Source organism: Pinus tabuliformis, chromosome 6 (genome assembly GCF_031772625.1).
Source record: "Pinus tabuliformis cultivar Carrire ecotype Pingquan chromosome 6, CPIR1, whole genome shotgun sequence".
Classification (NCBI taxonomy): domain Eukaryota; kingdom Viridiplantae; phylum Streptophyta; class Pinopsida; order Pinales; family Pinaceae; genus Pinus; species Pinus tabuliformis.
The window spans coordinates 564,975,772-564,990,645 of record NC_142292.1 but is presented as its reverse complement, the minus strand read 5'-3'; the positions used below and the strand labels follow the sequence as shown (position 1 = coordinate 564,990,645).

The 14,874-nt window shown below is 42.3% G+C and overlaps 1 protein-coding gene across 1 annotated transcript in view; it reads left to right on the top strand.

Moving 5' to 3' along the window:
- The window catches only part of LOC149259772 (uncharacterized), a 78,385-nt gene extending 64,682 nt beyond the window's left edge, over positions 1–13,703 (top strand). Inside the window, exons 3-7 of the mRNA XM_089455156.1 lie at positions 12,427–12,496; positions 12,759–12,850; positions 13,066–13,107; positions 13,212–13,292; positions 13,450–13,703. Of these exons, the coding sequence (XP_089311282.1) occupies positions 12,427–12,496; positions 12,759–12,850; positions 13,066–13,107; positions 13,212–13,292; positions 13,450–13,521 (357 nt within the window). The 3' untranslated portion in view covers positions 13,522–13,703. The remainder of the gene's footprint in view (positions 1–12,426; positions 12,497–12,758; positions 12,851–13,065; positions 13,108–13,211; positions 13,293–13,449) is intronic.
- Positions 13,704–14,874: the final 1,171 nt, after the last annotated feature.

The window sequence follows — 14,874 nt, the reverse complement described above, 5'->3', positions numbered from 1 at the left end:
GAAAGCAGCAGAGAAGGAGTGACATAGAGGGCCTGCGTCATCATTTCGAGCCAGAGAGAGGGCCAACACAGAGGCAGAGAGAGGCAGAAGAGGCTCACGAAGAGCCACGTCATCCTACTTAGTTAGGTAGGCTTGACGCAGTTGGCCAGAGGAGTGATTCAGCCTTTGTCGGGATTGCGCAGAGCTAGAAGGCTCAGTTTCTTTAGTTGCTGGGGCATAGGGAGCTGTGGGTAGATTGTGGATTAGGAAGCTGGTGGGGTGCTGTTGCTGTCAAAGCAGTACCTAATGAGACAGAACCAAGGTAGAGGGAGTCGTTGCCTTGATGGATTTCTAGCCAAGAAATCTAGATCCAAGTTGCAGTTGCAAAGAGGATTGGAGAGGAGCAGATTGATAGTTGGCGGGAAGATTTCTAGCAGGGAAATCAGGACTTAGAGGGAGATTTCCAAGAGGGAAGTTGAATCTCAGAGGGAGTCTATAAGAAGGAGCAGAGATGGCAGTGAATGGACTGAGGGATCAAGATAGGTTGGATGGGGCTTCCAACTTTGTCATCTGGAAGGCCAGGATCCTGTCAGTGCTGGATAGACATCGCATCAAGGGCTTCGCCTTGAGAACCGTGGCTATCCCAGTCGACCTAGCTGATAATGAGAAGTATGAGGATGCAATGGCGAAGGCAAAGTGCATAATCCTTGATGGGGTCAAGGATCATGTCGTACCACATATTGTCGAGAAGAACACGGCAAAGGAGATGTGGGATACTTTGACGACATTGTATCAGGGCACTTCCGTGCAGCGGAAGATGCTATTAGAGAATCAACTACGGTCGTATCAGATGCAGAAGGGGGAGCAGATAGATCTATACCTCCTCAGATTGTAGGAGATTCAGGACCAACTTACTTCCATAGGGGCCACGTCAGATCAGGAGTTCATGGTGAGGACCGCCCTGAATGTAGTCTTTGAGGATTGGGAGACATTTGTCCAAAGCATTTTGAGCAGATCTAATCTTCCAGGATGGGAAGAGATGTGGGCAGCGCTTCGCCAAAAAGAGATCAGACAGTTGACCAAGGCGGGGAGTAGCAACAAAGGGGGTCGAATCAAGGAAGAGGAGGAGGATGCGCCTCTGGCATCTGCGGGACAACAGGGGAAGAGGAAGAAGGACATCTCCAAGGTGAAGTGCTTCCATTGTGGGGAGCTGGGTCGTTATGCAACCCAGTGTCTCAGGAAGAAGAACAAGGGAGAGGCTTTTGACTCCAAGGCAGCTCCGGCTAAGGTGGAGAAAGAAGTCAAGATTGATGACGATTGTGCCATGAGTGCTCATGCACTTCTAGAGAAGAGGTGGGGAGACATCGAGTTGTAGTTAGGACGACTACAATGGATGTAGGGGCAGGATCCTTGAGGTACCCAAATTCTTGGATCATATTCGACTACGGATCCCTTAACGACAGTAGCAGGATGGCGGATGTCGGGTAGAAGCAAGATGTGATGAAGCAACAAGGCAATGCTAGAGTGCAGAGGTCTGTAGCAGTGTAGTGGGGGTTGCAACAGTGTGAGAGACACAGAGGTGGTTGCAGCAGTGCGAGAGGCACAATGGAGGTTGCAGTAGTGCGAGAGGCAGATAGGTGGTTGCAGCAACGCAGATGCAACAAAGGGAGCACCAGATAGCAGCAGAAGTAGCTTCAACATCAGGAGGCTTCCAAACTGACAAGGATGTCAGGATTTGGGTAGATCAGTTACTTACTTCTCGGTAACTGAGTTGCAGTGCAGCAGTTAGTAGTGGCAGTGCTAGGGGCAGCATGGGCAACATGTTGAGAGGGAGCTGCAATACAGATGTAGCAGTGGCAGTGGCAGAGCCATGGGCAGCAGTACAGGAAGCAACAGTGCAGTGGATGTTGGGCAGCAGGCCAAGCATCAACACAAGTACTAGTGTAGAAGGATCAGTGTGATGTTTAGTGGTGGAGCATTACTAGAGCACATTCCTCGCTAAGAGGGAGTGTTGATTTGTGGTAGCATCGGATGTGCTCTAGCCATGAAAATTGGTGGAGAGGCTAAAGCACATGAGATCTCCAAGACCCAAAAATGGTTTGGGGAAATTCCACCCGGTTAGAGAGATATTAAAATAATTAATATTTTTAATGGAGTTCCTAAGTCTAAACTTAGGAAAATTAAAATATTAATGGGTATTAATATAAAACTAGGTGAGAATGTTCTAAATGACATAGATCAAGCCAAATCTAATCTTAACCGTTGATTAGAGACTTAATCTCAACCGTTGAAGACTCAACAGGAAAAGTATAAGAGGAGGCTTGAGGGTCAGTTGGAGATACACCAAGATTGATCAGTCAGTTTGATTTTCTGGAGCGGGGCTTGCTGAGAAAATTCGAACAAGTGATCTATTGCAGCGAGGGGCAATGAGTACATAGCAGAGAGGCAGAGATAGTGCCTGAGGGTCAGCGCAGTGACTAGAGAGGCTAACACAGAGGCAGCTAGAGCTACGCAGAGGCAACAGGAGCCAAGCAGAGGTAGCTAGAGACTGTGCAGAGGTTGAGGGGTCCGTGTGTGTGACGCAGAAGGCCAGAGAGCTGACGCAGAGAAGTAGAAGGCTGACACAGAGGGTTCCGGAGCTACGCTGAGGCTAGCAGGGCTGTCGCAGAGCCTTGGAAAAGTGCTGAAAGGATTTTCTTGGGGTAGACTTGCTGAATATTTGTCTTCGAGAAGAGGTATCACTATCGTGTAAAAATCTCTGTTGGGTGAGCCAGTTTGGCACCCTAGTTGTACTCAAGAAATCTGCATAATAATAAAACCCTCAGAACTGTTGCACCGGTTTTCCCGCATTGGGTTTTTTCGGGGACGATTGTCCAAAAATAATGGTGTCCCTTGTGTGTTTGTCTAGTATTTAAAGTTGCTGATCTATATATGAGTTACGACTGCATTCATGTTTATTTTCAGTATTTATATGTATAAATAACTTGTTAATGTAATAAACAAGTAGGTGAAATAAACCAAAGAATGCAGTAGGAATTTCTGACATGTCAGACTTAGAAATTTCAACACTTCCGACTCTCAAAAGCTATAGGGTGGCCTCCTTGCATCAAAACAACTCCAACGCCCTCCCCAAACGCATCACACTCCAAGACAAAGTGTTGTGTAAAATCTGGCAAAGCTAACACCGACAACTGCTCATAACCCCGTTGAGGCGCTCAAAGGCCTCATGTGCCACATCAGATCACTCGAAAGCCCCTCTTGGTCAAATCTGTGAGGGGTGCTGCGAAGTATGAGAATCCCCTCATGAACTTCCTATAATAGGTGGAAATGCCCAGAAATCCCGTAGCTCTATCACATTCCGGGGCGTAGGCCAATCTAGAATGGCCCTAATCTTGTCTTGGTGTACACAAATCCCATCCTCACCAGTTACATGGCCAAGGTACAACATCTTTGTCAGTCCAAACTCACGTTTGGACACCTTGGTGTACAACCGCTGCTCCTTAAGAATACGTAGCACCTCCTCCAAGTGCCTCAGGTGCTCCTCCCAAGTCTTGCTGTAAATCAAGATGTCGTTAGAGAATCCCAACATGAACACATGGTTTATACAAGACTAGAACGTAGCTGGGATGTTGGTTAGCCTGATAGGCATCACCAAGCACTCAAAGTTCCCATAGTGGCACCGGAAAACTATCTTCAAAATGTCCAGCTCCCGCACCTGAATCTGATGGTATCCCAACCACAGATCTATCTTAGAGAAGTATTTGGCTCCTCAAATCTCATCCATGAACTCATCTATGCGCGGAATCGAGTATCGGTTCTTCCATATCTTCTTACAAAGCCCTATAATCAATACACATGTAGAGGGTCCCATCCATCTTCTTCACTAGCACCATGGAAGAAGCGAAGGGACTAGAACTGGGCTTGATGTGCCCCAAAGCCAACAACTCCTGTATGGCCCTCTCAATCTCATCCTGATAAGCCTTGGGATGTCTATAAGGTGTGGTGATGACTGCATTTACCCCCTCCTCCAGTTCAATCGTGTGCTCAAATCCCTTGTCTGGTGGTCGGCCTGGAGGAATGTCTCCAAAGACTACTAGGTACCGGTCTAATATCGTCTGAATGTTTGGATGTGGTGGTCGTGGTTGAGTCCCTGCCTTCGAGATCCCGAGCTCCACTCCCACTCTATATCCCCATGTCGTAAGTCAGAGGAATGTCTCCAAAGACTACTAGGTACCGGTCTAATATCGCCTGAATGTCTGGATGCAATGGTCGTGGCCGAGTCCCTGCCTCCGAGATCCTCAGCTCTGTGAAAATTCCTAGATCTAACAATCTCTGGAATCCTACTACAACCAACTGAATCTGCTTCACCTAGATCGTAAATTACATTAGAAACTTATTTTAGATTTCTTCTTGAAACATTGAAGTAAATTACTGAAGCAAACTACAACAAATTAAATATGATTTTGAAACATAGAAACTGAGCAAGGAAATAGAAACACATAGGACACCGCTATTTTTGGACAAATGTCCTCGGAAAAACCCAACGTGAGAAAAACGGTGCAGCAGTGAGGGTTTTATTTTATTATGCAATAGTGAAATCTGAGTACATCTATGGATGCCCAACTGGCAATCCAAACAGCAAGAAAATCTGGCAGAGATATTCCCTAAGCAACCCCGACACTCGTGTTGCTTGTACTCGCGTTCTTGCACTTGCACGTTCCTACACTTACGCGTTCCTACACTTGCACGTTCTTGCACTCGCGTTCCTGCACTTGCGCGTCCCTACACTCACGAGTTCCTGCACTCGCGCTTTCCTGCACTCACGCGTTCCTGCACTTGGAATAACTCAGCCTCTTGCTACTACGTCTCCCGATCTGGAAATCTTCCTTCGGTTCACTGTCCCTGCCCTTCTACTACAAAAGATCTCTTCGATTAGAATTTCCTCTTGAGAAATTCTCACTTCAGAAATTCGATCTCTTGATCTCTTAGTGTGTTTTCCAAATGACCCTCAAGCCCCTTCTTATATCTTCCTATTGGACAACCAACGACCTAGATTAACTCCTAATCAAAGGCTCATATCGTTTTGACTTGATCTTCGTCTTTATCTAGAAGATTCACTCACAATTAGATTAATACCTATTAATATTTTAATTTTCCTAAGTTTAGACTTAGGAACCCCATTAAAAATATTAATTATTTTAATAAAATCGTTTCTAGGTGGAATTTCCCAAAATGGTTTCTGGGTTATTTGGAATGCATGTGACCAAGCCGCCCTGCAAAATTTGAGGCCTAGAGCACATCCGATGCTATCCCAAATCAACAAACTCCGCTGCCCACTCTATATCCCCATGTCGTAGGTCAGCCTCCATCCGATGTGCTAATATTATCTGCGGTGGGTACGAATGCATAGCCCTCAACAAGACTAGCTTCCCATCTGGCCCTGTGAACTCCATCTCTAGCTTCCTGCAATCAGTAGTGACTTGCCCCAAAGAATAGAGCCATTGGACACCCATCACAACGTTGGTGTCCGACACATCCACCACAAAGAAATGATCGGTCAGTGAATAAATCCCCATCATCACTGTTAGACTAGGGACGTACCTAGTGCACTCCATGGTCCTGTCTCTTGACACGAGAACTGAGAAACCCTCAAAGCCCATAGTGTGTATACCTATCCGCTCCACCATCTACACATCAATAAAGTTGTGGGTAGCCCCACTGTCCACTAGCATTGCCATGCGCTGCCCCTGCACTGTGCCTCTAATCCTCAATGTCAAATACTTGGGGACTCCCCTCAGTGAAGCAATGACTCCAGTGGGTTGGAAAGGGTCTCCCAAGCAGGGGTGGTGGGCCTCCTCCACCTCCTCCAATAGTCTGCAGCTCACCGTCTCCTCCATCTACCTCCTGCTCAACATCATCCTCCGACTCGCTATCTGAGAACACCTCTATATAGTGTGCCTTGCCCTTGGTGCACTGATGCCCTGGTGCCCATGGCTCCTAACAGGTGAAGCACAACTTCCTCCTCTGGAGGTCTCTCCTAGTCTCCTCATCCAACTGACCACACACCTGAATCTCCCTCTGCGGTGGGGGTCTGGTGTCTCTACCTCTTTGTGGAAAAGCGGGCCAAGTGGGTACTGGTGCTCTGGTCTTGGGAATTGCATCTTGCAAATATCAAGTGCGACTCACTACGTCCTGGAGGGTAATAGGTTTGCTCGACCTCACTAACCCACGCAAGGGCTCAATTAAGCCCTCCACAAACAAAAAAACTCTCCTAGCCTCTGACAAGTTTGGCACCATCACTGACACCCTCAAAAACTCTGCTATGTAATGCTCTGGGTTGCCTGTCTGCTTGAGCTGGGTCAGCTCTCTGAAATGTGCCTCAGGATCCCTCCTGTCAAAATGCTCCACAATCCTCCGTGTGAATTCCTCATAAGAGGTCACACTGGCATGCCCTAAGGTAGATAATCCATGGAACCACCAATCATGGGCCTCCCCCTCTAAGTGCAAGGTAGCCATTTTAATGGCTTCCACCTCCGTCATCTGATTAAGTTGAAAGTATGTGTCTAGTTTCTCCACCCATGCCCTAGCAGTGCACTTAGTAGAGCCATCAAATGTGGGAAGGTACAACCTCCCAATGGTATGCTGTAGATCTGAGCTCTGTGTGTATGAGCCTCCTGCTCCCTTGCCCTTATTGCCTTGCTTGAGTAGGCAATAATCCTTGAAGCTCAAAGCAGCTCGAAACTCCTCCCCTTGGGACTGCCACTCACGAAAGTACTCCCCCATAGGCATCTCGTCCTGACCCTGCTGCTCCCTAGCACTTGGAGCCAAGAACGTGGGTATAGTAGCCCTAGTTGGTCCACTGTAAATGTGAGGGTGGCTCTGAGGGGAATGGTAGTCGAACTGATGGGATGCACCCGAGCTCTCTCCTCCTATGAAATCCCTATGGATGTCCCGTTACGATTCTATTGCTTAATCTCCTCCAACATCTCTTTCTGCCCCTTTGCCAGATCATTCAAAGCCTTCAAGAGGCTCTGGAAGGTTGCATCCTCTTTGCTCCCCATGCTTGTTTCTTCTACTCCCTGCTCAGGAACCTATGGATCTATGGTAATCTCTAACTCCTTTCCTTGCTCTGTACCCCTGCCTTTTGTAAGTGATGTTTTATCTGTCTTTTGGGGTCATAGAAGGGTTTCTTCCCCCAGCTGGCCCATGATCAAGCCTTTGATACCACTGTAATATCCCTAATAGGAAATAACAATGATAACAAGAGAAAATACTAGCATGCAAAAAAAATTTAAATCCATGCACAAACAACATAAAACACCAGAAACTGCGCCAAGCTGAGCCATTTTATGAATATAACAAGACAGAGTACAAATATATGGAGATAGATGAACCTGGGCTTGCTATAGCAAGCAAGGCAAAAACCCAGGTGGAGATGAAGGCACCCAAGTGCTAGAAATGGCTTTGTTGCAAGGACTGCTACTAACCAGAAAAACTTCTGCAACTACTGGGAAATGAACTGCTGATTTAACCCTTCGAACTGCGCAGAAAATTCAACGAAATTAGCCACAACCTCTACACCTCAAAACCACAAAAACCCAGCAAGGAATTGGCCTACTTCTGGCTGGTCCGGAAGGCCCTATAAATGTGCACTTCTTTCTTGGCCTGATGTACGCACAGCTGAAGGAAAGACGCCGCTTTCAAGCCCAAACTCCCTCCGGAAATCCCTCCAAAAACTCCTCTGCATTTTTCCCCGGCAATGCCTCCAAATCTCGGCTAGTACTCGACCTCAACTCCTAGAGCTCCACACCATGTGCAGGCCCAACCAATGACCCTTTGCGCATTGTCAAAATGCACCAGAAAACCCCTCCAAACTCCCTTCACTTCAGACCTGCAAAACACCCAAATTTTTTGGCAAATACCAAGGCAGTCTCCCTCCGGAAAGCCCAACAACCAATATACCTTGTAGCTATTTTTCCCACTGGTGCATGCTCCTTCTGCGCCCAGTCTGCTCCAAATGATGGCCGAATACACTTGTATGTGTTATGAATAAATATATAGGAAATAATGTAAATGATAATAATTAATAATGATTAGTTAATTAGTAATTAGGTTGAAGAGTCATGTCTAAATGAGACATGACTCTCCATGAAGAGACACCTGCATAGTATATAAGCAAACCTCTCACTCTCATTTGTATCATCTTATTCATACATTTAATATATAATATTTGTATCCTCATGGATATCTTTATATTCCAAGTCTTCTGGAGTAATAATTTGAAGAAGGAACTTTGTTCGCTTCATTTGGTATTAGAGCAATCGATCCTTTGGCTGCTTCACCACTGCACAGAGCCACGCTCTTCGATCTAGGCCCTTGGCCATCAACATTCGTCAACATTCTTGCCATATAATTGAAGCGTTTTTCTCAGAGTTGGAGTTTCTCCGTTTCTCAATCCCTTGGCCATTTGAAAAAAAAAAATTAATTAAAAAAGAAAAAAGAGATTTATTGAAAAAAAAAACTAGAGTTAATATATCTATATATATATATTTGAATATAAAAATAAAAATATATAAAGTCGAAACCAAACCCATATAAAAAAAATATAAAAATATCAAAACAACAACCTAACCGGGTCTCGATGTCTGATAGCCTTTGGTCGCTTTGTTTGACTGCTCCCCTAACTCATCACTGCAACCCACCGCCATCTCTACTGCTACCAATGTTCGATGCCAACCATCGTTGCCGCCATAGTCTCTCTCTTGACTTAACAATCGTCCACATTGTTGGCTGAATACCCCCATTAGCCATTGATCCACCTCGGCTGCCGCAAATTCCCTGCCACTTTCCGCCAGCAGCCCATTCGAAGACGCAACCCTTTCGCTCTCGCCACAGGTAGCCGCATTATCCACGCCCACAAACAGGCATTCGCTGTCGCCGCTTCCCAAATCCTGACGCCTCAACTTCATAAACCGAAGGCTATATGCCGGTCAACAGACCACGTTCTGCGATCGCTGACTGCCGCCGTTGACCAACACACAACAATCGGCCCTGCCACTGCGTTGTTTGTCATTCCATCCACCAGTCTCCGCCACAGTTCAACTTATGCCTTGTGCTAACTACAGTTCATAATCTGCTCCCCCAACACTATCTTTTGCGCTTTCCTGCCAGACATAACCCGTTTCACCATCGCTTGAGTGGACATAGCGACCATCCATTCACGCCCATTCCTATCCACTGCAGCCTATTCGACCACGCCCATTCCTCTACTCGCACGTCCAACCTGCTGGCGTTCCATTGTTGACCAAAACCTCTAGTTGACCATCACGTTGATCTGGTCGCACCTCTTATTGATAATACCACATTGGGTATCGTTGGGTTATCATCGATTATCGTTTAGTTATAATACTATATATAATAAGGTTATATATATTATTTATATAACTATATTATAATAATTTAAAAAAACATATTTAATAAATAAATAATTGTTATTTAATATATATATATATATATATATATATATATATTATATATATATATTATATAAAGAAAAAAAACTATTAAAGAAATAATTTTCAAGAAAAAAGTCAGAAGTCAGAATTTGAAAGGTTTTTGGGGTTAATTAAAATTATCTATAGGCCAAGTGAAGCATTAATAAAAAGCTAAAGGATTTTATCTTTAAAAACCCTAAGCTCATTTCAACCAAGCAAAATGAAGTCTAATCCAAAATGAAGGAAGCAAGGTTTTTAGGAACCTCACGCTGCGCTGCTCCAGTGCTATTCAGAATTAAAGGGACTCTTGCAGGAAAATATGTTATTATTTCTATCTCTCCCACTGAAGGGAAAAATTATATAAACTCTAACCTTGCTAACCAATTGGTGATTCTAGAGTCAAATATAATTGAGAGTTTAGACTGCTTGGGTAGAAAACAATATGACGTAACCGAATTACAATTAAACATTGGTGATTATACTTTTATATCACAATTCTCTGTTCAATCTCTATGGAATGATCTAGGTGACATTGTTTTGGGCTCACCTTGGATGGAAACTCTAGGGTCCTTTATTCTAAATACAAAAAAGAAGTTTTTGACATTTTCCCACAAAAAGAAAAAAATAACGCTACAAGATGTTACTTTGAAGCCAGATTCAGTGACGCTAGAAGACATACAAGAAATCTCAAAAGTAATTCTTCAAGAAAGTAAAAAGGCGATACAAAATATGCAAAAGGAAGTTGACAAAATCATCGCTGACAAGAATGAGGAAGTTTCTCGACTTAGAGACCATAGTGAAAAATTACTAACGCAAATTAAGAAGCTTAAGAAGGATAAGAAGTTGTTGGAAAACAAGGGGCAACAACTTGTTGAAAAGGAAGCGTCAAAATTTTCAAATGTAGAAATTCAAGTTGAAGAAAAAACGAACATTGATCCAGTGAATATGACAACTCAAGAAGACAAGTCAGTTGAAGAAACGACACACTTAGATGTCGTAGTTCAGATGATAAACATCCCAAGTGAAGGTTTTGTAACCAACTCAACAACATCGTCTCCTGAAGTAAATAAAAAAAAATTCACACACCTAATAAGGGAAAGTCAAACCAAAAAGGTTCCCTATCGACATCTGAATCATGAGAGTAGACAACTCAACCAAGCTATGTATTGGGACCGTTCAGAGCAGAAACAACAAACTGATGTTCCAGAGAATAGTGATGTAACCTCAATCTAGTCCTATGATGACAAGTCATTACAAAGTTCTAGTGATCAGAATATTCCACAAAAGATTATTCTAGGATGCTCTGATTCCTTTTCAGTACAACAATTTTGTTTGTTACTTAGAAGATCATATCAAATTGTATCGACGAAGAGGACTGTTCCGAGACAAGAAGACATTCGAACCCGAAAAAGAGATCAAGCCTTTTTTATCGACAAGCTTTGAGGACAAAGCTTTTTGAGGAGGAAGGCAATGTTATGAATAAATATATAGGAAATCATGTAAATGACAATAATTAATAATGATTACTTAATTAGTAATTAGGTTGAAGAGTCATGTCTAAATGAGATGTGACTCTCCATGAAGAGACACCTGCATAGTATATAAGTAGACCTCTCACTCTCATTTGTATCATTTTATTCATACATTTAATATATAATATTTGTATCCTCATGGATATCTTTATATTCCAAGTCTTTTGGAGTAATTAATCTGAAGAAGGAACTTTGTTCACTTCAGTAAGTCCCCTGGAACAACGCTGAAATGTAGCAAGAGACCCCCTAGGGTGGCACTCAAGTCCAACAAAGGAGGTGGGATTCCCGCCTGGAAATCTCTTGTGCTGAACAGCACGATGTTAATTTGACTCAGCAGCCCAAGCGAACAAGGGTTCAATTCTGAATTTGGAAAAAGTCCCAAAATGAGGCCCTCCACCTCTATTTATCCTTGCTTCCCTCCTCTCTTCATGTGGGCCCCACAAATCGAACTCCTTTCCCTCTCTTCCTTTCCACAAGTGCGAATACTCTTTAATTTTGCCTCCTCTTCCTATGTTTAGAGCCTCCATCAAAATGTCAAGTGAGGTCCTCCTAACCCACTTTCTCCGAAGTCAAAACATGCCAAAAATATCAAAATTGTGCAAAAATGTATTACTTAGCAAAACTTGCTAAATAGGAACGTCACAGTGTAGCCCTTCCAGCTGTAGCTGGTAAACCAGAAGTTGTAGCTTCCCTTGTAATAAATAAATTGTTCACATATTTCGCGTACTCTTCATATGATCTGATTGGTTAATGCTTGTGATACTTAGATTGTAAGAAAAATGAAACACTGAATCACCCCCTCTTAGTATTTCCAATAGAATTAATATTTTCTTAGATTTCCTTCAAACATAGGCTATCTGTATCTGCAAACTGGATAATCTCTCAAACAGGTTTTAAATGAAATCAAATGCAACCTTGACATCAGCCCAGAAAATGATCGTGAACCAAGTTGTGCCAATTATAATTTTAGATGAAGATTGCCTCTGTGATGCCCACGTGCCACTGATTCTGGTGTCACATAAGGCTCTTTTTCTCCCAAAAAAAATGTCGGAAGTGAATTAAAAAGGAAATGTTGATTTGATGGATTATACAGTTTAAGCAAATTGAATATGACTACCGTGCTGTTTTGAATTACAGTCATGAACTTACACATGATTTCCAGCTTGTTTACTAAAGGTTTTCAACACTCAGCAATTTGTTGTGAAACTGGCTTCATAATTGTGTCACCTATTACATTAACATAGTAATTTTTACTGCAACTGTTCAATTGAGTCATCTGATGGGGCTGTAAGTAGACACAAACAACTAACTAGATTGCACAAAAGATGGCTGTTTTCTTCTGTTACCTCTTGGCAGCTCTTTATTTACGATTGTTGCTTTTTTTATTCGTGCTTAATATAAATAGCTAAATTGATGCTTAGGTGGTTGTCCATGAAGGCGTTATTAGGGAGAAGCCAACCAGTGAGGAGGAGGCACGGCTATTCATAAAAGGTCTAACAATGGTGGATTTAGTATGTTCTTTTCTTTTATTAAATATTCATCTACCATAAGCATTGGAAATAATTTTCTATTGGATGACAAGCATCGAGGAAGAGAAACTTCTGTCAGTTTATGTTGAAAAAAATACAATTCATTTACTTTGAAAGAGTCTTCTGGATTTAAATCACTGCGTTGCATATATTTAATTGATATGCTTGGCATATATTTTCCATGTTCACTTGAATCATTTTCTTTCTTTTGGTCATTGATATAGGCTATTCAAGGGCCCCTGCATGCACTGTAGGATCGGTAATGGTTACAAATCTCAAGACAGGGTTGAAGAAAGGAGGATGGGACAAAGCTGAGGTAAGATGTTCTGAAGTAACTTTGGTATATTAAAAAATTTAGTTTTTGTAGCTATTAAATTACACAAAGCCAGTGTCCATGTCCATCTGTCATTATCAGAATTGCAGCTTGTTTCTCGTATTTCATATGGTTGGATCTTTCTAAGTCCACATTTCAAAAGAAGTTTCTTTCATCAAATATTCTAATATTATACTTTGTTATTCTTCTTGTCACAGGTCTACTTCCATCCAATTCCAGACGACGTGGTAGAAAGCCTGGTCAGCTGAGCATTTTCTGAGTCCTTGATTTAAACACAATAAGTAGCAAGTTAAATGCTATTTTGTGCTGTTATATGAAAAAAGGGGATTTTTTTTTGGAACAGATCAAGGAGGGAACAGTTTTTAAGGTAGCAGGTGGCTTGCTTGTTGAACACCCACTAACCTCTCCATTAGTGGAAGCAATGGTAAAATTTTCATTTTAATTATTTGCTAACTGTGAAGATGTTATCATATAGACAGTACTTCATTTATGTCTTCTTGTGGCAGTAACTGGTAGATCTGATATGATTACATTTTCTCTTACATTTCAGTGAATCTGTAGCTAAGCATGTGTAATTGCAGGTTGGATCCATTGACAGTGTAATGGGACTACCAAAGGATCTCACAAGAGCCCTGATAAATGAAGTTCTTTAAGTTGTAATCATTGTAACATACAACTCTGCAGTGTTGCAATGATAGGCTGAAGAAATTTGGGGGCATGCCTAACGTGCTTTTTGGAAATAATCCACACAATATTAAGTTATTACTGGATTCCAATTCAAATGCCACTTTGTTCTTTGAAGCTTTTCAGTAAACGAAGGGAGACCTTTTTGTGATCTGATTAGGGTAAGAGGAGATGGTTTTCAAGATAGCTGGTTGAGTTTTTTTTTCTCTTTAACTTCCACTGAAAACTTATATACATTCCATTCATATTACAAATTGTAAAAGTAATGGAATCATTCTGTTACAATGGGAAAAAGCACCCATCGTTTAGTGGAATAATACTATATGCATTAGTTAATGTTCTTGCAGAATTGCATGGGAACCACTCCAGGGGGATGGGGGACTTCTTCCTAATGTTCCACCATTTCTTGGAACCTGGGAATTGGAACAAAACATTATTGTGGAGTGGCTTTGGTAACCTCTGGCACATTCCAGGAACTTCAGTGGCAGTTCTGAGTTGCTCCCTTGGGTGTTCCCTGCTTGTTCCATGCAGGAAACAGTGTAAGGGCTCCTGGTCTGTTAGGGAGCGCCTAGATGCTCTTTGACAGATTCCTAATGTTTTTTCCCATTTCTTGGAACCTGGGAATTGAAACAAAACATTCCCTTTCTGATGGGAGTGGCTTTGGAAACCCCTGGCACAGTCCCGGAACTTTGGTGGCAGATATGAGTTGCTCCCTTGGGCATTCCCTGCTTCTCCCATGTGGGAAAGAGAGTGCAGAGACTCCTGGTCTGTTAGGGAGCACGATGCTCTTTAATAAGTTGAGGGCTTTGTGTGTTATCAAACGCATGGCCAAATAAAAAATGTGAAAATTTAAAGAAAATTGTTGCTTATTCAAATTCAGCAATTTCATTTCAACCTTGAGGCTTCCTGCATCTATTTGCTGTGAACTTTCAGCACCAGTGTTGAATCGGAAAAATAAATTACAGCATTCATATTTCACTTTTCTTCAAGCAAGACATAATACAACCCAATAAAATAAACACTGCAGATTTATATTTCGAAGGAACTATGTTTCCAGCCCTAAGGGCACAAATCCCGACTTATAACAAATATGAAAATAATTCATTAACACCAGATTGTTTGAGCTGAAAATATGCCCTCTTAGCTTCTATGGACATGTCAAATCATTCAACAATATCTGGGAACTATTCATGAGAAATCAACATACCAAACAGCCCTGGAATTAATCCACCATGAGAATTTAATTTGAAAATCAAAGAAAAAAATAAAAGCAAGTGCACAAAGTTTGGACACAAGCAATATATATATATATATATATATAT